Genomic DNA, 25,229 nt, shown 5'->3' with positions numbered 1-25,229 from the left:
GTATCAAAACATTAAAATAAAACTTAGTTAACAATTACCGATTTTTCACAACTTTGGCAAATAAAAAGTGTTTCATCACTACTGAGATCACAAAATGAATCATAGTTGGCACATTTTTGGTAGAATTTATCACAGCAAAAATTACATTCAATACCCAAGTTTGATTGTTCTATGTCAGTATTACATAATTTACAACATCCTGTTTTAATAATGCAACTGTTATAGATATTGCTACAAGGGTTTGGTGAACTTGGTAGTTCATCTATAATATTATATGAATCCTTAAATTGTAAAGTTTCTAAATTAATAGTTTCACTAGTCACTGTTTCTGGTTTATAATTTCTACTTAAATCTGAAAATAAATTTTTTACAATATTTCTTTTATTTGTCTTTTTTGGTTTTGTTTCTTTCAATATTTTGTTTTCTTCCCTAGTTTTCTTTCTCATTTCTTTTTCTTCTTCAATAGACCGTTTCTTTTTTTCTTTATTTTCATATAAGTTTTTCCAATTATCTGATGTAATTACATATGGTACCCTTTCTGTTATTCTTGTACCTTTTCTTTCAGGAGTCACAGGCCAAATCAAACATGACTCAATTGGTGATATTTCTAACTTTTTTAGAATTATATGATTTTTATTGTTTTTTATTAGGGTATCCGGGGGTTAATTGGAGTCCCTAAAGTTTCTTTTTCTAATTCCACTTCAGAAGAACTTGTTGTAACAATAGCATAGTTTGACTGATCTGCATTAGATTTTTCTTTTTCAAGTTCAAGGTCTACTTCGTTGTTCTGTTGATTACCTTTTAATTGTTCATAAATTCTGTATAAAATAAAAAATTCTTCAGATTGATTTTCTGTTTCAACAATGTTCTCAATATTATTAAATTTTTCTAACGTTTCAATGCCAATAATATCAGAAAATTCTTTAAGATTTAAATTTTTGATATTATTGGCAATGTTAATTGTTGTTGTTGTTTCATTTATAGTAGAATAATAATTTTTACCCAAGCATTTTTTATAATCTATTTGATCTGGATTCCAAGGAAAGAGTCCACATGCTTTGAAACCGTTTATTAGGGTACTACTTTTAACAGTAGTTTTTAATACAGCATCAAGTATCGGTGCAAAATCTTTTTTTGTCACCGAACTGTGTGGATTTTTATTTCGCCATTCTGATAAACCTTTTTTCCATCCAGATTTCAAAGGCCTAAATGCAGATACATCTGCAGGTTCTAAAATACGGGTTGCATTTGGGTATAATGCAATTAAAATTATTTTTTAGTCTGAACATAAAGTACTTAATTGATATGTTAAGTGGCTTTTATGCCCATCAACAAAAAGAAGAACTGGAAATTGAATATTTTTTTCAACAAGAAACGGGTAGAAAATATTTGCTATATATTCATAAAAAACTTCTGCTTTCATCCAACCTGTATCTGACCGCCCAACTCCCCAATGAGGTGGTATTGTGTCAATTATATTTTGAGGTATTCTTTGATATTTATAAATGATCATTGGATTACACATCTGACCAGCTGCATTAAATGTAAACATGGCAGTAATATTTTCTTTTTCATTCCCTTTAGCGATTTCATAAATATCTTTAGCCCCTCTTGGGCCTAAGACAGATTTGGTTTTAGGGCAGAGTGAAAAACCAGTTTCGTCACCATTGAAAATTCTTTCTGGGTCATTTAAAATATCTACCAATTTTTCATCAGATAAATATGCATGAATGTCATTAACAAAGTTTTGTAGTTACTTATTCAAATTTTACACATGGTATTTTTACCAACAAAAAAAATGTACATTTTTTTAAATTTTTATACCTGGGCACCATAAATATGATATATATGTTGTTATTAATGACCAGCTTTGCATATAATACTTACCTTTAATTAAACCAATTATTAATAATACATTGTGTTGATAATTATGATTATAAAACATATATCATTATCTGTTTTGATATAAAAAAAACTTGGTGAATTAATAAAGAGGTGAAAATATAATTTAAGTTGTATCATGGTCAATATAATATGTTTTATATGTAGTTCAAATAATATGTATAGTCTGTGTGTTTATAATTTTACTAGGTATTAAAATAATTCATCTTATCCCTTAAACTTATGTATGATTTTATATTAAAGAAATTAAATATCTATATACTTATTTATTTATGGTTTGAGATATTATCTAGATACTATAATATACTGGTATAAACTATAACTGAAACAATAATCGATAAATATACATATAACCTTTATTACAATTGTACAATTAATAGTGGTAAAGTAAAATTTTAAATTATACAAAATATATAATACAGCTATATCTATCTACTTAAATATTATAAGTTATTTATACAATTAATGTATTCATTTTTCCTACATACTACATTTTCTTTTAATTGTGATTTTACTCATATATTTACTTAAGAACATACTCAAGTCTTTTAGTTTAACTACTTATTATATTCATTGACCACCATTTCTTGAATTTTTAATTCCATTCTGCAACCAACCATTTAGGTATAACATATATTGCCGTATTGGTAGTAATATTATATAATTAACTTAAAATATCTATATATGTATATGTTACCGGCAGTATGGATAATCCGGTGTTTTGTGAAATGCCTAGGCATTATATAAAATGCCAAAAATCACTCGGAAATATGCACAATACGAACTTTGCCTAGGTATTATGTATAATGCCAGAAGTGAAATAGGAAATATGATCAAAATAAACAAAATTGGGTATCGACTATTACTAGAGCGCGGTTTTTTGCAAGGATTGTTTTTTATTTATTTAAAATTTACAAATTAATTAATAATAAAAATCTATTATTTTCAATCAATCTATTATAATTTATAAAGATAACTGACAAAAATCCAAAAATGTGAAAAGAAAAAAATATGCAATTGCATAGAAATCTGCGCTTTACCTATTCAGTATTCACCAACGACTTTACTTATCGTTTATTGTAAATGCGTGTGCCGGCCGCCGCGTGATGATTTGACACAATAAAGATAAGAATCTTAATCTTTATTGCATCAGATTCATACCCTACTATAAAAATAATAATTCTGACGAACTATATTGAACATATTTTTATTATTTTATCGTCATTTTCGTATCTCGTCGCGGTGTGAACTAAATTGAACATTCTTACTTTTATTATTTTATCGTCATTCTCGTTTCTCGTAGCAGTGTGGCATTATTATGGATACGATTAATATGAAGTCAAATTTTTATAACGAACTACATAAAAACCGTAAAAATTTGGCTAATAATACTAGTTTTTTGTCTGATGAAAAATATAACGAATTGATAGAAATTATTGCAGAACTTAAAACTGGACGTAAGAAAAAAGAGCCTAAAGACTTCCGTTTAATCAAAAGGTAAGAAATTCATATTAGAAAAAAATACTTAAATTCAGGGCTTAAATTTAAAAAAAAATATATTGTTTTTTCGTAATATTAACCGAGGGCTGGGGCTGGGATTTTGATGCAATGTCATCTTTTTTTCTGGTGTTTTGAAATTATTTTTTTATTCGTTAAGTATTTAAGTAATTAATTATTTAAATACTTAACGAATAACTTTCGATACTTTTTAGTGCATAGAAATCCGCGCCTTGAAGCCCTGTATATAAAGTACTTTTATAAAATACAGCCATCTATTTTTTTATTTAGATTTATTTTAATTGATTTATTTCTGTTATCGTAGGTATGATATACTGGTTGTACAAGGAAAAACGAAACTTATATTCCCTGTAAAAGATGACAATGTTGTTCTGTATTATGTGCCAACCAGTGAGCTATTTGATATATTGCAAGCCACACATGTATCAATAGGACATGGTGGGCGTGATCGAATGATCAAAGAACTTGGTAATAAATATAAAAATATAACACGTAGTGATATAGAGACATTTTTGCATTTTTGTGAACCATGTCAACAAAAACAAAAAGGCTCGAAAAAAGGAGTGGTAGTTAAACCAATAATATCTCCAGACTTTAATTCCCGATGCCAAGTTGATTTAATAGACTTCCAGTCTCATCCTGATGGAAAATTTAAATTTATTATGGTGTACCAGGATCACCTCACTAAATTTGTTGTTCTCAAGCCCCTCGAATTTAAACGGGCTGAAGAGGTAGCCTATAATATTATAGATATTTTTACGTTGCTTGGAGCTCCTACTATTTTGCAGTCTGATAATGGACGAGAATTTTCAAACCAAATAGTGTCTAATTTAAGAAACATGTGGCCCGAATTAAAAATAGTACATGGCAAACCGAGGCACAGTCAATCTCAAGGTAGTGTAGAACGTGCAAATCAGGATATTGAAAATATGTTGACAACGTGGATGCAAGATGAAAAAAACCGACACTGGAGCGAAGGACTTCGATTCATCCAGCTTATGAAAAACCGAGCTTATCATTCTGGTATTAAAATGTCTCCATATGAAGCTTTATTTGGCTGCAAAATTAAAATTGGTCTAAACACTTCAAATTTACCACACGATGTAATAAGTACGATAGAAAATGAAGAACAGTTAGCTGAATTAATTACAGAACAGTCACAAAAAGTCGAAAATGAAGTATCAGCTGACACAGAACATATCACAGAACAACCACAAAATATTGAAAATGAAGTAACAGAAACAGAAAAAATTACAGAACAACCACAAAACATCGAAAATGAAGCATTACATACAGAACAACAATTAGCTACAACTATCAAATTAAATAACGAAAACGCCAATATCATGCGAACTAGAGCCAAAGAAAATCTGGAAAATCAAGCAAAAAAAATGATGGCGTGGTCGGATAAGAAGCTATTACCGGTGGCAATTCATTCAACTGTACGTGTTCCAGTTCCTGAGGTAGATAAAGGACGTTTAGATGCAAGAAGTATACTGGCAATTGTTTTAGAAGTAATAAATAAGTTTAAAAATTATGCATTTAATAATAATAACTATAAGATATTTTATTTTTTTTAGGTGACAAGTGATGGTTTTTATCGATTAGGAACTCGGGATGGAGTTCTGAAGCAGTTATATGCCAGAAGTCAGTTTACAGTATGTCAGAAAAAGCTACTACAAATTGACGAGGTTCCAATAGAGACAGAAGTGGCATTACGAACAGTCGCAAAGGAACAGTCCACAGGAACTGGCCAAGGATTTTTTAAATGTATTTGTAAGACCAAGTGCCAAAATAAAAAGTGCATTTGCCTTAAAAATAATGTTTTGTGCACTTCAAAATGTCATTTTTCTACAACATGTTGTAATAAGTAGCTATTAGTTTAAGTAAAATGTATAAATAATATTACTTAATAAAATAATATAATACAATAATAATAATAATATCAATGTATGAAAATATAGTAATAGATAAAAATTAAAAATTAATATAATGTTTTAACAGATTATGAAAAATTGTTTGTTACTTTGCCTAAAAAGAAATTGGCATTTTACATAATGCCTAGGTATTTTATAAAATACCTAGGTTATATGTAAAATAATATTAAACATTATATGTTTTATTTATATTGCCTAAAATGGGTCAGCAATATGCATAAAGCCTAGGTAGTTTGCAAAATACCTGAATTGTCTATATTGCCGGTAACATATAAATATATTAGGTATATATTTTATTATATTTCCTTTAATACTTGTATTTTTATAATTAATACAAAATACCTACCTATATTAATATAATATAATAATCTTGCCATATTGTATTTAAATATCTTCATTATTTTATTGGAAACCAATATTCATGCAGATCAAAATCAACTCGCTACCGTCAACGGAAAAGAGCTACTATGTCTGTTGCTAGTCTATTTTCATCAAGTAGTGAAGAAAATGATGAGTGTAATACATTATTATCTTATTCTTCGACATCCCATACCCCCACTTTAAATACATTTGTACAAAATGAAGATGTTAGTTCAAATAATACACCTTATAATAGTTTTGAAGACTTTAGTAGTTCTAACACAGATAGTGATAATGACATACCTTGTAGTACTACTAGTGAAGATCCAGAAAAAATAATTGCTTGTTGGGCTATTCGACATAGTATAACACAGTCTGCTTTGAATGATTTACTAACTAGTTTATCAAAATGCCATCTATTTTTTAATCTACCTAAAGATGCTCGTACATTATTAAACACACCAACAACTATATCATCAAAATCTATTAAAGGTGGTAAATACTGTCATTTTGGAATAAAAAATGAGATTGAATATTTATTTAAACTTAATAAACATTTGCCATCAACATTATTGTTGCATGTAAGCATTGATGGCTTACCCATATCTAAAAATCCATCCAGTCAGATGTGGCCAATACTTGGGTACTTTTCAAATTTACATATAGAGAAACCAAAAGTTTTTATAATTGGTTCATATTACGGCAAAACTAAACCAGATGATTGTAACAAATACTTAAAGGACTTTATTGATGAATTGTGTGAACTAGTCAATGTTGGTTTTGTTTATAACAATGTACAAATTAATGTTATACTTGCTGCTATAATTTGTGACAAACCTGCCAAATCCTTTATTTTAAATATTAAGGGTCATACTGGCAAACGTTCATGCTTACGGTGTCAAACAGTTGGTATATGGTCAAATGAGAACAAAAGTGTCCATTTTCCTGATGGATCATCATCATTAAGAAACCATGATGACTTTGTATCCTATTCTGATCCAGAATTTCATTGTGGAGAAACTATTTTTACAAGGATACTTAAATTTGATATCATACGTTCAATTCCATTTGATTTTATGCATTGTTCATGTATTGGTGTGATGAAGAAAATATTAAGATTTTGGATAGGAGGAATCAAAAGACACCATCTAAATCTTCCAAGTAAATTATTATCCATACTCGATGAAAGATTAAATAAAGTAGGCCAATATATTCCTAGTGAATTTCAACGATTACCTAATGAAAACAGTAGAAAACACCCTATACGTGATTCTAACCGTTGGAAAGCAACTGAATTGAGACAATCACTTATGTACACTAGCATGGTGGTTTTTAAAGGAATTATTAGTAATGAAGTGTACGACCATTTTATGGAGTTTTGCATTGCAATGATAATTCTGTCTATTAACAATATCACTGAGGAATTTAATCAGTATGCAAAATCTTTAATATTTCATTTTGTAGAAAAATTTGGGCATATTTATGGAAAAATGTATTTGTCCCATAATATACATGTTATTTTGAATTTGGCCGATGACGCAAAAAAATTTGGGTCTATTAATAACTTCTCTGCCTTTCCTTTTGAAAGTCATATACAATCCATAAAAAAAAAAAAAAAAATGGAGTTAAACCACTACAACAACTGGCAAGGCGATATACCGAGGATAAAATGTTACAAAGTGAACAGCCTGCACGTGATTCTAATATTTTGGGACATTTAAATAGTCGGTGTAAATTAAAAAATAGGCCACTTACTCTAGATGCTGATGCTAATAAACCGCAGTTCACTGGCTGGAAGATGAAACAGTTTATTTTAAAACTAAATAATTGTGATAATTGAATAAAAATGAACAATAATGATATAGTTGTCATAGAAAACATTGCTACATCAAAATTAGATGATAATATTATAATAATTGGACGCAAGTATGACAATCTTTCAGAATTTTTTGATAAACCATGTCCTTCTAGTTTATTGAATATACAAAAAGCAAGACAAATTGGTCATCTTCAGTCATGGAAAATAATTGATGTAAAAGAAAAAATGATGCGTTTACCGATCAACGATAGTAGAGAATTTAAAGAAAGGTAAAACTATTGAACACTTATTTCCCAATAAAAGGCTAAAATCAGAAAAAATAAAACCAGATATTGCAGTGGATCATCAAACTCTTATTGAAAAATGCAACATATTAGACATTCAATGTAGTTTGAGTACAGTATTAAAAGAAGAATGTCTTTCAGTGACCGAAAGAGAATGTAAAATGCATTTCATTTATTATAAACCAATTAGAATTCAATTTTATTGAAGAGTTAAATCAAATTCATTTATCTACAATTTTATATACACAAAAACTAAACATAACCTCATTAAATCTGAACATATTTCCTTTAAATTTAAAAGTTCATAATTTTTACTTTTTGTAGATAGATATAGATGATAGTAAAATGATTAAATTGTTTAATAGCACAGTTAGTCAGTCAAATGATTTATGGAAAAAAGAGAGATATTTTCGTTTATCAGCAAGTGCAAAAGCTCACAAAATAAAGACTTGCAGGAACTGGTCAGATGAAGGATTATCAATTTTATGTAGCACATTATTAAAGGAAAACAAGGTAAAATAAATGTAAATTATGGTTTAAAAAATGAACCAATAGCTTTAGAAGCATTCAAACAAATATACAATAAAGATGTAGTAAAATGTGGTTTAATAGTAGATATAAAAAGACCTTGGCTATGTGCAAGTCCCGATGGACTTATTTTGAATGAAAGTGGTGTCATAGAAAAGGTATTGGAAATTAAATGTCCAATATCATGTAAAGACAAACCCATAGTTGATTCTAATAAAAATATTAATGTTAAGTATTTGAAATAGGATAATACAACCGAAAAATTAACTTTAAAAATTACACATGTATATTATACTCAATGCCAATTGTTAATGCATTGCAGTGGTTTGAACTATTGTGACTTATTTGTATATAATAACATTGAACCAATTCTAGTTATAGTGGAAAAAAATGAACTATTTCTTAACAAGTTAATTAATAAAATGACCTTTTTTTACCACAATTGGTTGATAATTTTGATGCTATATAATATTTTTAATACCTATGTTATTTATGTAAAACTATTATTTTATTTGTAAGTTTTGTTTTATTCAAGTTGAAATAATTTTCTAAATACACAATTAGTTTAATTAAATGTAATATATATTTATGGTGATTATAATTAACAAATATTATTAATAAAAAAGCATATGATGAAATATTTAATAATACATAATATAACCATGATGAAATTAAACTTATTAACTTGTATTAATTTTGAAAATTATAATTAATATTTTAAACACATTTTTATTTTTGTTTTATTATTGGAGACTGTAAATTTGTTAATACACAACAAATATGCATTATATTATCAATTTCTGGAAGAATATTAATTTTAATTTTGTTAAGTATACCATGTGACTTAAGTCTAGCAAAAACTCGTTCTATATGAATCCTAACACTAGCTACATAATATGTTTCAAGAACTTCTTCTTCTGAAAATCTACTATTATGTAATATTGGTGGCATAACTAATATCAAATTATTATTTTCACATTCAGTTTTAATTCCAGGAAAACCTTTATCTGCAAGAACTTCATCACCCTGCTCTAACTTTTCCAAAAATCCAGAATCATTTGTTATGAATGAGTCACTAGTTCTACCACCATTTAGATAGAAATTTAGATAGATTTAGATAGAAATGAAATCATGCCATTTGGAGTTATTGCAACTAATGTTTTAACTGTATAACAACTTTTATATGATGAATAAAGATAAACACGCTGTTCAACAGTACTTGGCTGTTCAACTTTAATTTCTGTACAATCTATTATGCATCTGCAATTTGGAAAATTTATTTTAAATGAATCAGGTAATGTTTGAGTAATGGAATACTTATCTGGCCAAAATATAAAGTGTTTAGTTTTAGAACATAACACATCTAATAATTTAAAAAATATTCTAGAGGCAGTTCTTCGACTTATTTTAAAAAATACACTTAATGCAGAAAATGTTATACCTAATTTAATTTTTATTAAAAATAATAATAATTGATTTTTTATGTCAAGTAAATTTTTGTTTGAATCAGATAAAAATGAAAGCAAAAGATTAAAAACTTTAAATTTCACCCCTGCCAAATCTTTAAGTTGGTTTTCATCTTTAATGCAATCAAATCCGTGGAATTTGTTACACGAAAGACAGGAATCAACTTGAAGAGAATCTGGACCACAAGATTTATGCTCAACTGCAGAAGAAACTAAATTAAAATTATTGCTTGGGATTGTTGCTTGTGTACAAACATCAGAACTTACAAATTCACAGCTAAATATAAAGTTTTTGTCAACAGAATGATCAAATGCCACTTGGATGCTAACTTCTTTGAATTGGTCCACTAAATTATTTCCTTCATCAGTACTTGTTATGCTAGAATCAGAATGTTCGTTGATATCAACATAATGAAGTACATTATCTGATGATACTTTTTGACGTTTTTGAGCACGGTGATATCTATTCATTCTATGTTCTTGATTAGTTTTATTGTTTTTGTATATTTCAGGAAATATTGAAGGTACAAATGAGGAGTGTAGTGGATTTTTGGACTTACTTACTTACTACATATGACTGACCTTCCATTTGGATGCCATAATTTACCATTTTTACTAGAAAATTAAATATTTTAATCTGATAATTATATACTTCTTTACAAACAATAAAGTCAAGTGCAATAATTGTAAATGATTAGACAGTACAATTTATTGTTATACATAAAGTAATAATTATTATTGTGATTTGATTAATTATCTGATAATAGGGAGAGTATTGAAAAAAAAAATAATAATTTTATTTTATATACTTAATATAAAAAAATTATATTTACATTTACCTAAATTGTTCACAAATTCACAATAATTACTCAATTACTACTCTTACTAATATAAAAATATAAAATTTCTAATGATATTTACTCTAAGCGATTCACAGCTTTAATCCATTTATTTTTTAGGTCTTTTTCGTGAGGACGATTAGGGAAATTATAAAATTTAATATTTGACGAATTTTTATAGGTGTTGTTGCAAGAAACTACACAACAGTTATTATTTGATTTGCTCATTTTTAAAAAAGAGTAATTAGTATCAAAATAATAATAAATAATGTATTATGAACAGAAAATTGTGAACTAATATTATAAATTATATTGTTATTATTATGACATACAATAATACTACATTACGTATTACGTGTTATAAATAAATTATAGTTTGATTACTCCCGGGAGAAGTTCACACAATGTCCGCTGTCCGCGCTACTTGTGTACATGACCGGTCTCTATACGCGGGGTAGAGGCATCAATTGAGCTTTTAAATAATAAAAAATGTACTCACCGGAGTCTGAAACGTCCAACGAAGTAAAAAAAAAAGTTGAAAAAAAAGTGTGCAAATTTGGGTGTACGTAGATGTGTACGTAATGACAAACGTATTGCACAAACGCTAATCGTAGAAAAGTCAAAAGCTGACTGAAGTAGGAGAACCAGTACCGGACCTAGGTCCGCGACGCTTTTCGCTCTCCACTCCGCCGCCTCATGGCACCAGTATAACCGCACATATATAATTTAATAATATTAATTATTATTAAAGCTATTTGTCAATCATCGCCGATGGATAGAACGATGGACAGACCTGCGTTATTGGTACCAATCATAATTACGTAATATTCAATCCGTGGGCTAGAACAAAATTGTCGTTTGGACTCCATTTATTTTACATCAGTCCACTGAAGTGAGTACACGTTCTTTTACAGTATTTTTATGTGTGGTTTTTAGGTTAATTTTAATTATTATAAGTAATTAAAATTAAAATGTATTTATTTTTTATAGAACTTATTATTATATATTATTATGGACGGTATGTTTACCTTACACAATTGCCGGGTGACGGTGAATACTCCCGTCACCCGGAGCAAGCAGCCGAGCGCTGTCGGCGGCTCTACAAAAAGTATGTGTGAATATTAATATGTATAATAATAAATATTTTAATGTTATACTCCTTTCTTTTTCAGGATGTTACAACTGTCGAAAGCATGGCCATATGGCTCGCGACTGTGCGTATCTTTTGTATATACAAATTGTACACGTATGCAATACGTCTGAACTCGAAATAATTGTTTTTTATTATCTAGGCAAGAGGCCAAAAAACCCGGCCGAGTTGTGGTCGGCGGGACCACCACTCGCCATCGGCACCACCACGTGAGCGGCGGCGGCGGTACCACCACTCGCCATCGGCACCACGGCAGCGGCGGCGGAAGTCGGCACCACCCCGCGATCGGCGGCTACGTCAGCAGCAGGACTCGGCCCCGCGCCGGCAGCGGAGCTCGAGCTCCTCGTCGACGGTGGCGGGCCGTTTGGCCGCCATGCATGTGGACGTAAGTAATATATAAGAAAATTATTTATACATTATTTGTAATTTAAATACATTGTAATTTATAATTTGTTATTATGTCTATTTTTTCAGAATGTTCAATAAATGTTGAAAAATTAATTTATATGTGTTTTTCTTTATGGGTCCTATCCTCCTAATGTGTATATAATATACTATAACATGTGGTGTAATACTTAAATAATGTTTTATTAGTAACCATAAGTTCAATATAATTACTTACGACATTAAATATAAATGTAAGTTATATAATATACTAAACATGTATGTTTGTGATAGGGAGGGTATTCCTGCTATGTTGGATATGCTGTCGACAGGACTTGAACGGAACGCCCCTATTGACAGTCGCATACCTGAGTTATGGAGTGTTTCAAGTTTTTTTAGGTGCTGGTGTTTCGCTGAAGAGAATAGGAATGATCCATAATCTAATTTGGCCAGGATGAGAGCTTTGTGAATCTTGATGAGTACCGAGGAATGGGCTCCCCATGATGTATGTGATAACGTTTTAATTATGTTAAGTCGATTGGTGCAAGTTTGTTTAAGTTGTAGAATGTGGGGCGTCCAAGAACACTTTGAATCAAATGTAATACCGAGGATTTTAATATTTTTTTCGTTTTTGATTGTGTGTTTAACCATACTAATTGATATTTTATTTTTGTTTTTGTTGTTGAATATAATAAGTTTGGTTTTTTCGGCTGAAAATCTAAACCCTGATGTATTAGACCACTTTATTAGTTCGGATGTAGCGTCTTGGAGTATTTGTTTTATTGTTGTAAGGCTGCTGCTACGACATAATATGGAGAAGTCATCAGCGTATAGCATGGGGATGATAGGCTTTGGTATTTGTTTGGATATATCATTTATAGCTAGCAGAAAAAGTGTTACTGATATTGTAGAACCCTGGGGGACTCCATTTTCTTGTATATAAGTGTCGGATAAGCAGTTTGATGATTTGACTTGAAAGGAACGTTCGAGTAATAGGTTTTGGGTGAAGTTAATTAAGTTCCCTTTGCATATTATTTGTTCAGTATGTGCATTATTCTGAGCCTCCAGGTGGTGTCATAGGCCTTGGCGATATCGAAACTGATCAATCCTAAACTTTGCTTATTGTTCGTAGCTATTTCGATTTCATTTTTGATGCTTAGAAGATTTTTAAGTGTGCTTCTATTTTGTCGAAATCCATTTTGTTCAGGGGAGATGTATTTTATTTTTTCTAGGTACCATATGATTCGGCGATTAATGATTTTTTCTAGTAATTTACATAATGTGCAGAGTAAAGTGATGGGGCGATAGCTTTCAGTGAGATGTTTATTCTTGTGCTTTTATGTGCTTGCTGTACATTGCGTCATTCATCGCCAGCATTTAGTTGCAAAAAATCTGAGTGAACGCCTGCATACATCACTGCATTATGTTATTAGAGCAGTTAATAAAATCAGAAGCAACTCACTAAATGACAGATTATTTAGTCAACTTTGCGTTGTTAATGATGAAGATTTCAATTGATTGCTGCTTCACACAGAAGTGCGCTGGCTGTCAAAAGGTACTTGTCTGACTCGATTTTACAATCTGTTTGACTCTGTGATAGAGTTCCTGAAAAACAAAGACACAGGACTTCGCGATAACCTCATCACATCAAAGAATGATATTTCGTACTTGACAGACCTCTACAAGTTATTTAATGATGTCAATCTCCAACTTCAAGGTGACGACTTGAACTTGATTAAAACAAAAACTGTCATTTCTACATTCGTTGCCAAACTGCAATTATACAAGAGAAATATTGGTAGACGTGAATTTAATAACTTTCCTAATTTAGCAGCAGCATCTTTTATCAACGATGACTTGGTTGTTTACTGTCAACACTTGGAGAACCTCCACAATGATTTCAAAGAACGATTCCAGGACATTTTAAACATGGACATACCAGACTGAGTATTAGATCCTTTTTCGAATGTCAGCATAGCAGAATCATCCCAGTTAGAAGAACAACTTTTAGAATTAACCACAAATGAGGAAATCAAATTCAAATTCAAAAATGGCTATCAAGAATTTTGGCTGCAAAAGCCAATAATGGAACTGTACCCAAGTTTATTAGCGTTCCCATCATCGTATTTGTCTGAACGTGGATTCAGTGCTGTAGCAACACTGCTAACAAAAAAGAGAAATCGGTTGCTTGTTACCGAACGCGGTGATTTACGGCTGTTTTTAAGTAAATTTGAGCCAGATATTAACAAACTCGTTAATGCACATCAAGTTCATCCATCACATTAAGTAAATTTTATATTTTTTCATAATTCATAACTTTTTTAGCATGATTTTAATAAAAATAATTTTTATGTGAATAATTTTAATTATAAATGTTTCGTTTTAATAAAAATACTTTTAAGTATGAAAAAGTATGCGTTTTAATTGCTGTCATCCAAAAAGCTAATTTAAAATTTATGTTAGAACTCAGAAATTAGATATAGCGTATTTATATATTATAAATTGTTAGAATAATAATTGCTTATTTAATAATCAAGCAATTAGTTATCACCAGAGTAAACTAATTATAAGCAAAAAGCCATTGTTAGAGGAAAATATGCTCCGAAACAATACAATTATTATTAAAATTATATTAATTTTGCTTACACATTTTGTATGGTTTAAGGTAGATCCGATTCACTGATGGCTGATTTAAAATAAAAATTAAATAGGTAGTTAAATGGGCATATAGGCATATATTTTACAAATTTTTTAAATGTTTAATGGTAACTTAAAACATTAAATATCAATGCAAATTGACACAGATATCACTGTTAAAGTTTTTTTTGTATATTTAAGATTATTTCATTGGTCATTCAATATTTAGATTATTTAATATATTATAGCTGATTAATTTTTATTTTAAAATTATTGATATTAATTTATTAAAAATGTACCTGAAAAAAAATATTTTTTGAATCATTCACGGTAAATGTATCACCAATTATTATCATTTTGAAAAAAAAAATATAAATTATTTTACTTTATAATCATCATTAGTTGGCGACACTCCTTCATTCTTTAGCTTTCGATTTAATGCATCAATTGCTGCATTCATTTTCAAGCAAAAATTTTCAGTTGCCATAGAATCGCTAACTGAGGACTATAAGAGCGATAAAACTCAAGGCTCTTTGCCATTGAGTTACTAAGAATCTATAACATAAAATAATCATTATTAATTAAAACAATAAATGTATATAAGAATAAAATAAAGAATAATAATGCTACCTGTACAGCAAGACGAACACGCATTTTTGCAAAACTCGCAGTGTTATTCAAAACGCCGCCGTTAATACCGCCGGAGCGGGATTCGTTCTCGTACACCTGCCTAATCCTATATCCTATCCTAACGCCTAAACTTATCGACTACAGTTCGAGTAGAAAACCGATGTCAAATCTCGAGCACTTGAGCCGTTTCCTAGCCCCGACGAATCGGGCGTTTAGCACCGTTTTACCCACGAAATCCGTACGATTCGACTCTAAACGTGTTTTTTTATTTATTCGCCCACGACGTCCGTCGAGATATCGTAATTTTTTTAATCACATTTAGCGTAATATACGAGGTCTAATCAAAAAGTATCGAGACTGTTAAAAAAAAAAAAAATATATTAGATAAAGTTATTTACATTCAATCTCCTTCAAAGTATGCTCCTTCTGAGTCCATACATGTTCTCCAACGTTCCTGCCATTTTTGAAAACACCTGTGGAAGTCATTTTTAGAAACTCCTCGTAGCTGCTCCGTCGCATTTTGTTTTATTTCATCTACATCTTGAAAACGTTTACCCTTAAGCGCCATTTTTATTTTTGGGAATAAAAAAAAATCACTTGGAGCTAGGTCTGGTGAATAGGGGGGTTGAGAAACAACTGGGATACCATGTTTAGCCAAAAACTGCTGCACAACATGGGCTGAATGGGCTGGTGCATTATCGTGATGCAATTTCCAACTACCAGACTCTTTAAACTCGGGTCTTTTTCTTCGTACAGCGTCTCGTAAAACAATTTTAATCTAATCTATGTCTAATATATTTTCCCAACATATAAAGTTAGATTAATATAGCACATGCAAGTTCATACTCAAACCGGTTTACGATTAATCGTATCAGTCTCGATACTTTTTGATTAGACCTCGTATATATTATATTATATTATTATATATCTAAATAATTAATGCCCACATCATGAAATTATATAACATATATCATGTTAAGTTTTAGGTAGGTATTTAACGATATAGTATACAGGGTGTCCCGCGAGGATTTACCCATTGCGATATCTCCTGAAATAATGGAGATATCATAATTCTGGTTTTTTAATAAGAATCACAGGAACAAGAACTACAAATATTTGATGTTTTAATTTATTTTTATGTTTTGGTAAAAAAGTTATAAAAATTATTTTTTTATTTAATTATTTAAAAAAAAATTGAAGATAGCCATTTTGTAGAGTTTTTTTTTCTGAAAATATTGACGTTTTAACATTTTAATTTCATCAATTTCCTGATTTTCAATATTTTTTCTAGTTTCGAAAAAAACTGCGAATTATTTAATACGATAGTGCCATAGTGGTATCATTGTATCAAACATGTGGCCCGCCGCCCGCGTGCTCGTACGGCTGGCGAACGGGTTTCAGTGTGGCTCGCAATAAACGTCATATTTTATTTCTTCAACATTGTTAAATTTTTAAATAAAGTTAATAACTACCTATTGTACAAAATATCAATATGTACATTTTTGTTATACCTAGTATTAAATATTATAATAATTATAATTTATAATAAATAGATAAAACAAATGTATTTTGTTTACTTTGAGTTTGAATTTAGTAAAAAAAGGTGTTTTGTCCGCCAACGTATAAATACGTAATAGTTAATATTTTATGGCTTGTTGGTAATTTGAGTATGACATACTCCACAATTTAAATACCTAATTTAATGTTTTGATATTATTGTCTTGTCCCATTTTTTGGCAAGACATAAACATAATATTATTAATTTATTGTTGGTCTACAAAATGAATGTAATATTTTGATAAAAATGATCATCACTACAAGTAGTATGTATTTGTATGTTCTGAGCACGTTTGGGCAGGGAGATTTTAAAAGTTTAAGGGGGACTTTCCGCCTCAAGCCATTTTTTTTTCCCTGTATATCATACATATTGGTTACACTGTATCTTTTAAAAAAATGTTATAAATTGTTTATTTAATCCACTTTAGTTCAGTTAGTAATAAACCTTCGTTTGATCAAGTTCTGTTATTTTCTGTTAAAACATTTTTTTTGTAAGTGAATATTTTCAGTTTTAAAAAATGAATTTTCAAAAATTTAGCAACAATTTTTGCTCACTTGTTACTTTAGTACGAAACAATGTATATCCTGCACATCCACAATATACTACATTTTCATCAAGATTGAAAACATTCAATTTATTTCCACTAACTTCATCTCAAGATAAATACTCATTAGCTGAATGCGGTTTTATATATTCAGGAAAAAAAGATATCGTTGAATGTTTTTGCTGTGGACTTATCTTACATAATTGGGAAACAGATGATAATCCATGGATCGAACACTCAAGATGGAATCCGAAATGTATATATGTTCTATTATCAAAAGGAAATCAGTTTATTGAAAATGTGATAAAAAAATACGGTAATATTAACAACATTTGTGAATGTAATTGTGAATCTAGGTCATATGATACTGTTTTCTGACAAATTGTATGATTCTAACTTCTAACTTTTTTATGCTATGGTAAATAAATATTTATTATTATAATAAATAATTTAATTGTGTTAATACATGATATAATACCTCGTGAACATGTGGCCTAGTGGGATAACGCGTCTAGTTTAAATTAAATATGTTAATGTTTATAAAATTTCAGGTTCTATGGTTAGGTAAGTAGGTAAGTATAATAGCCCTTTACTCGTTATCTGACTTGGCCACATGTTCACATTTTTTTTTTTTTTTTTAAATGTCTAGACCCCCCCCCCCATAGGTTTAGTATATAATATGTAGAAGTAAATAAAAATTACTAGTTTAAGCTAAGCTTCCTACTGATCATATTCATACTTAAAAACAATAGCTCTTTACTACATTTTTTTTTTTTAATATTTTAGAAAATTATTGTTATTCAAAAAGTGTTCACCATTGGTAGAACTCATCAACATATAATATGAATCCATCACTCGTTGTATCAAAATCAGTGTACGATATCCGTCCTTTTAGCAAGAAAAGTGTGACGGTTGGACTTCTAGTTAATAAACAGATTTCAATTATTATATTATTATAATGTAAATTAACTAAAAAAGTTGTAACGCTTGATCTAGAACAGTGGTGCACATTAATGTGTGAAAACAATTTTAATACAATTATTAATAATTTACATACTCGATGTAAACGTGTTAGAATTTCAGACAACTTTTTCTACTCTGTTAACGTAAACCAATCAACTATTGTTTTATATTCTAATGATAATTACATAACATTATCTCATGTTGATCTTCATCGTTTAAAACAATTACAACATTGTATAGACTTGTATATAGTTGAAAAACAGAAAAAGTTGGAATCATACCAAAAAACATTCGATACAGCTTACGCGTTAATCAAGGCTGACGTAAACAGGTTACCATTGTCTTGTCAACGAAACGAGTTTACAAACCAATATATTCAAAATTATGATTTCAGCTATAGCAATATACAAAGTGATGATATTTCATTCATGTACGAGCTATTACAATTTCATTTTAATTCTTTATCAAACATGATTTTGCAGGATTTAATAATATTGTAATAAAAAAAAAAATATATATATATATATATATATATTTATGAATTATGATTTTTTCAAAATATTTCGCTATCGAAAAAAATATATCATTATTTATTAATACTGCTTATATAGTTATATATTAACTATTAATAATAATTTTTATATTATTTTTTTTTTATTTTAACCTATGAATGTATTATTTTTTTTTATTTAAATAAAATAGACATAATATATTGTAATCAAAGTTTTATTATTTATTAAATGATTTCCACCACTATTATAAACATAGTTTATTACATATCAAATACGTGTAATTTTTTTCTTTGAATCCTTCATAAATCGGTCGAAAAGTGTTTGAACCAATTCATTTAGTTCACTCGATATGGCTTGGTCCTTTGCCTGATCGGTTATTGAAAGTTTCATCGAACACTCAGCATGTTTCCATCTGTAAAAAATATTCATACAAAAATTATTTTTTATAATAATATCTTACTTAAAAAATAAATAACTATAGTATTAATGTATACTATAGTTATTTAGTTATATTTGAAGCGCGATAGTAAAATAATATTATATATCACCTGTCCTTAGAATCAACATGCTCAATGTTTTTTGTTTTATAATGCGACAACGTCCAATAGTCAGTCGATTTTTCGTCAGCAGGTGCCTTTACAATTAAAATCCCATCGTCTTGCCGAATGCTCATTGAATTTCTGACTTCGAGTGCAATTTTGTGATCTTTCATCATTTTCCCAATTTTATCTCGATAAGAAACATTCTTTAAAAAAAATAATTTAATTATAATTTTGTTCACCTGATGGGTTATGTAAAATCACTCACTTTTTTCGATTTTTTTCCATTATTTTTTTTCTCACATACCCTCTTTTGACCACCCGGTTTTGTTCCAGTTTTTCTATCTTGCGCTTCTATCATATCCACCTATAACAATATTTAAGCGATTAGTTAATGTTTTTTAGTTTATACACAGTTTTAATTAAATGTTTAATAATTTTAACATTTAAAAAAGTAATAGTAACGTTATATTTATCTTTACCAACTATGGCTTAATATTTGATTCTATTTAAATATAAAATAATATATCTATATAAATATATAGACATATTTTTTTTTTTTATACTTACATCGCTTACAGCAAAGGATTCTTCATCATCACTCCTAAATGAATTGACCGACATTATTTTATTTTTTGAAAAGTATTTTAATTTAATAAAAAAATAGAAAACTATTTGTATAAAAACATGGACTCGCTGTAGACTCGTTGAAGTAGACTGAAAAAGTTATATCAAAAGGCTTCCTTATATATGTGTTCTCTCCCCGGTCACAAGTAGTCAGAGTTCATTATACGACCTCACCCTCGTTATTACATTCTTCAAAACCAGATTTCTTTCTTTTTTTTACCTATTTAATACATTAATCAATAATAACCTTTACTTATTTACAGATAAGCAGATTTCATAGTTTAATATATAATATGTAAATAACTCAAATTAATAATAGTTCTGAGAATTGCCAGTATTTTCGAAACGTGTTCGACTGTTTTTATTTAAAGTTCATTATACGACTACGACCTCGTCACTATATAATCTTTAAACCCAGGGTTTTTTTTACCTATTTACTATATTTTGACATTTAACAATAATAACAGGTTCTTATTTGCAGATATACAGATTTCATTTTTTTTTTTTAGTATATAATGTACAAATATTTCAAATTAATAATAGTTCTGAGAATTGACAGTATTTTCGAAACGTGTTAGTCAATGTTTTTATTTAAAGTTCATTAAACGACTACGACCTCGTCACTATATAATCTTTAAACCTAGAGTTTTTTTACCTATTTAATATATTTAACAATAATAACCGGTTTTTTTATAAAGTTCATTACACGACCACGACATCATTACTATAATCTTCAAACCCAGGATGTTTTTATCTATTTAATATATTTTGGCATTTAGCAATAATAACAGGTTCTTATTTACAGATATACAGATTTCATATTTTTTAGTATATAATGTGCAAATATCTCAAATTAATCATAGTTCTGAGAATTGACAGTATTTTTCGAAACGTGTTCGTTAATGTTTTTATTTAAAGTTCATTATACGACTACGACCTCGTCACTATCGTTATATGATATAATCTTTAAACCCAGAGTTTTTTTTTACCTATTTAATATATTTTAGCATTTAGCAATAATAACATGTTCTTGATTACAGAAATGCGGATATCGTATTAAAATATAACCTCCGACTCTGTAAACATAATATGAATATCATAAAAAAAATAGTATACTTTCTATTAACACAATTGATTATAAGATTTTTAAAGAGATGGAAAATTGAGTACTATATAATAAGGAAACATTTTTTTAAAAACATTCAGTTTTATTGTGAACACAAGTGTACGCAGAACACCAACATTTTTTTTTCAAACATCTACAGAAATTTAAATGTAAGTACTTATTGTTATTATTTCAGTTTTTATTCTATTATATAAAATTATTTATAATGAATCTAAAATTTTTTTTTAAAAAAATAAATAAATAGTTGAATATAATACCAACTTTTATCATAATAACGCTACAGTAATGTAGCCTATATTATACGTCAGGTAACATTTTATTTAAAACAAAATAAACGATAATAATATGATAAAATTCAATATTTTCGTTCTTAAACTGTGATATGAACTTGGTTTTTTTATTATTATTATTAAGGATAAAAGAAATATCGATAATATTATAACCATTAAAAGAATATTAAAAATGATCTAATACAAGTTTTTTTTATTTTTTTAAATTTTTTCTATCTGTCTATTTTATTTAAATATTGTCTATTAATGAAATAAATTAAACATTTTAACCATTTTTTATTACTAGTAATAGTTCTAATCTATACTTAACAATAAAAAAAAAAATATTTAAATAAATATTATATATTATGTTTATATTTAATATAAATACTTATAAATTAAAGAATAATACAATGGAATCTCAAATCAAATATGTCAACACATTAATCGAGGAAAAATTAAATCAAAGACAGCAAAATGATGAATTTTCAAATAGAGAGGAAGAAATTAAAAAATAAAAGATTAGAATAATAAATAAAAATATTCGTCAGGCATATGAAAAAAAAATACCGAACCTAGTAGAAATAATAAATTTAAGAGATGAAAAAAATAACATTTTTAAGCGAGTACAATTATACTAATTATATTGGTTTACAATGCGATAGACGCATACGCAAAAATTTATCAAATTTGTATGATCAACTAGACGATCTAAAAAATGGTAATTGGGAATTTGTTTCTATATTAAATTATAATCGTCCGATTTCAAATCACTAGTTATTCAATTAACCATATTTAATTTAGTTTTATTTTAATGTTATTATTGATTAAACTATTATTAATTGTTATTTTTATAAAATAAAAAAATAAATATATCAACATTCTGAATTATTTTTTTTACTTTAACAAAAAAATAAAGAATATTAGGTATACACTGAACCTAAATAGAAAATAAATATTGCTAATGATATGAAACTGTTTTAATATAAATAATTATAAAGATGAAGATAAAAAGTTTTTTTGAAAAGCGGAAATTTAAGTTAATCACAGAATAATGAGTACTATTTGTATCAACAATAAAATAAATATTAAATATTATAATTATGTTTTTCAAAAAATACTGTCCATTTATAATAAATAGCATGTAATACATTTGGTTAACATTAATTTTCAATCTTAACTCGTCAACTATTGATATGAAATAAGACAAGTATTGTTTTTGTAAATAGTTCATATATTCGTAAAATTTTCATAGAAAATGACCTTCTGTAGATGTGGTCGGTTGTATGAATCAATGAATCTAGCGTACAGATGGCAAAGCTCCAGTGACTTTTATAGTTCCACATTACACTCGTTTTGTGTGTCGCTTAGACGATTCGTTAACATTTATAACCGACCCGAATCCGATAATTCGGTGGCTACAACGGTGTGGAATAACATATGAAACTATTTAAAAACTAAGTTTTATTCGAGTCAATAGTTGGTTTGGTAAAATATATTTAAAAAAAATTTTTCATATTTTTTTAGATAAAATATATGATAATACAAAAAAATATTTTTTATAGAAAAAATGGATTTAGAAATGGATTATGCACATCCATTATTTGATCATATCAAAAACGAAATCAAAAGACTAAAAAATGAAATGGATAACAACGAAAAACAAGAAATACTAGATCAGAGAGAAAGAAAAACTGCGCTAACTTTAATTAAAAGAGACATTAAAATGTTAAAACATGAAAATTTTTTAGCAAAAACATACTCATTTGACACAGAAAAAGAAAAAAATTTAAAAGAAAGAATAAAAAAATTAAAGGAAACACAACAGCTTGTGAAAAATTATTATGCCCTTTATTCGTATACAAGTTTTGAAAGAGATAATTCAACTCATAACCTATGCAATAAATTTTATGTATTATTACGCGACATGAAAGCACTAACAGAACCTATTGATTTTATTAATTAAATTTATATTACTTGAAACATTAGATATTATTTATTTTACTCAATGATTTTTTTTATTTAATAAAAATAAAATATTTAAATATATTTAAAGAGAAAAAAAATGTTTTTTTTATTATAGCCTTACTATGAAAAGAAAAGTAATTACAAAATATCAGCGTATGAATACGTCGGGAACCGGAATGATTGAAATCGAGAGATTTAAAAAATGTTCAAAACCTTTCATCATCAAGAACAGCAAGAAATATACAGACTATAAATCATTTTTTAGTTATATTTTAGATAAGCTAATTTCTAAGTTGAAAAAATCATGTTTAAATACATCGATAAAATTTAATATACATGTTGACACTGTTTACGAACGTCCAGTAACCCATGATATTCAGGATATGGCTTTTAAAACTTCAAACATTTTAGCATGTAGTTCATCTGATTTTACTATTTTATTGAACAGAATGTTTAATAAAATATTAACTGAGGAATCAGAATTTATTGCAAAAGGTTCAGGTTGGTCACTTGTATCAATAGATGGGTTACAATTAAGAATTAATTTAGTAAACCCTTTGAAAGGAAGTTCATATATTGATTTACCTATATTTATAAAAAAAAAAAAGCCATTATAAATGTTAGAAATAAAGATGAATATTGTTTTAAATATTCTATACTTAGCAAATATGATAAACGTTCGAATAAATCACGATTTAACCAAACGTATTGCAATAAGCTAGAAAAAAAAAGTGGATTAAATTTTAAATGTATTGATTTTCCGACACCAATAAAACAAATAAAAAAATTTGAACGTCTAAACAATGTTTCAGTTAATATTTATAGTTTAAATAATAAAAGTAATATTTTTCCTTTATGTATAAGTAAAATAGAAAGAAAAAATCATTTTGATCTATTTTTATACAATAACGATAAAACATTACATTATTGTTATATTAAAGATTTCTCAAGATTTATTAGAAGTCAGAAAACTAAAAATTTTTCTAAGTTAATTATTTGTAAGAGATGTTTTACAACTTTCGGGAATAAACCGTGTAAAAGTAAACTTTGGGGTGAAGAAGGATTGATTAAACATAAGCAAATGTGTGATAAGAATGAATTAGGAAGACCAATAATGTTTGAAGAAGGAAAAGATGATGAATTCATATATTTTAAAAGTTATAAAAAAACCAATAGAATACCGTTTGTTATTTATGCTGACTTTGAATGTATTTTAAACTCTAAACAGACTATAGAGTTGAATAAAAGTAGTAAAAAATCATCTAAGGTTTCTAAAACCCATATTACTCATTTACATGAAATTATGAGTTATGCGTTTTATGTAAAAGTTGACTATGACAGTATAACAGAAAAGCTATTGCATCAATTTAAAATTCCAACAAAGATAATAATGTATAAAGGTAAAGATGCAGCAAAAAAGTTTATGGAAAATATGATCGATATTGGAAAAAAGATAAATGATATTAATATACCAATGACTACATTGACTGAAAAGGAAGAAAAACAATTTCAGAGAGCGGAGGTTTGTGAAAAATGTTTATTATCTTTTAAAAAAAATAATTTATTAAAGGTTAGAGATCACTGTCATTTTACTGGTAAATATAGACAATGCCTTTGTCTTAAATGTAATTTTGTAATAACTAATCCATCATTTGTTCCAATTTTTTTT

At 27.9% G+C, this 25,229-nt stretch overlaps 3 protein-coding genes and 1 pseudogene across 4 annotated transcripts; 2 read left to right on the top strand and 2 right to left on the bottom strand.

The window, feature by feature from the left end:
- The first annotated feature begins 2,579 nt into the window (after nucleotides 1-2,579).
- On the top strand, nucleotides 2,580-5,476 carry LOC132927653 (KRAB-A domain-containing protein 2-like). 2 transcript variants are annotated; one of them, XM_060992232.1, is made up of 4 exons: nucleotides 2,580-3,399; nucleotides 3,615-3,651; nucleotides 3,725-4,934; nucleotides 5,001-5,476. In XM_060992232.1, the coding sequence occupies exons 3-4, from the start codon at nucleotides 3,873-3,875 to the stop codon at nucleotides 5,292-5,294; spliced, it is 1,356 nt and encodes a 451-aa protein (XP_060848215.1). In that variant the 5' UTR covers nucleotides 2,580-3,399; nucleotides 3,615-3,651; nucleotides 3,725-3,872; the 3' UTR covers nucleotides 5,295-5,476. The 2 variants fall into 2 exon arrangements, with proteins under 2 accessions (XP_060848215.1, XP_060848214.1); XM_060992231.1 differs by lacking the exon at nucleotides 3,615-3,651.
- Nucleotides 5,477-9,089: 3,613 nt separating this feature from the next.
- LOC132924002 (uncharacterized) lies at nucleotides 9,090-10,417 on the bottom strand (the record flags this gene model as incomplete). The annotated part of the gene is given in 2 exon segments (XM_060988055.1): nucleotides 9,090-9,452; nucleotides 9,455-10,417. Coding segments are annotated over 2 exon segments (1,194 nt in total), but the record flags the coding sequence as incomplete, so codon positions are not given.
- A 2,245-nt stretch (nucleotides 10,418-12,662) lies between these two features.
- On the top strand, nucleotides 12,663-14,473 carry LOC132926259 (SCAN domain-containing protein 3-like; annotated as a pseudogene).
- Nucleotides 14,474-19,245: 4,772 nt separating this feature from the next.
- Nucleotides 19,246-20,271, bottom strand: LOC132926643 (uncharacterized). Its single transcript, XM_060991017.1, has 4 exons — nucleotides 20,141-20,271; nucleotides 19,839-19,937; nucleotides 19,580-19,776; nucleotides 19,246-19,443 (listed from the first exon to the last, which is right to left on the bottom strand). Exons 1-4 carry the CDS (start codon nucleotides 20,192-20,194, stop codon nucleotides 19,299-19,301), a joined length of 495 nt encoding a protein of 164 aa, XP_060847000.1. The 5' UTR covers nucleotides 20,195-20,271; the 3' UTR covers nucleotides 19,246-19,298.
- Between the last annotated feature and the right edge of the window lie 4,958 nt (nucleotides 20,272-25,229).

This window comes from Rhopalosiphum padi, chromosome 3 (assembly GCF_020882245.1).
Source record: "Rhopalosiphum padi isolate XX-2018 chromosome 3, ASM2088224v1, whole genome shotgun sequence".
NCBI lineage: Eukaryota > Metazoa > Arthropoda > Insecta > Hemiptera > Aphididae > Rhopalosiphum > Rhopalosiphum padi.
Note: the sequence above shows the minus strand (reverse complement) of the source record. Positions and strands in the feature narration are given on the sequence as shown.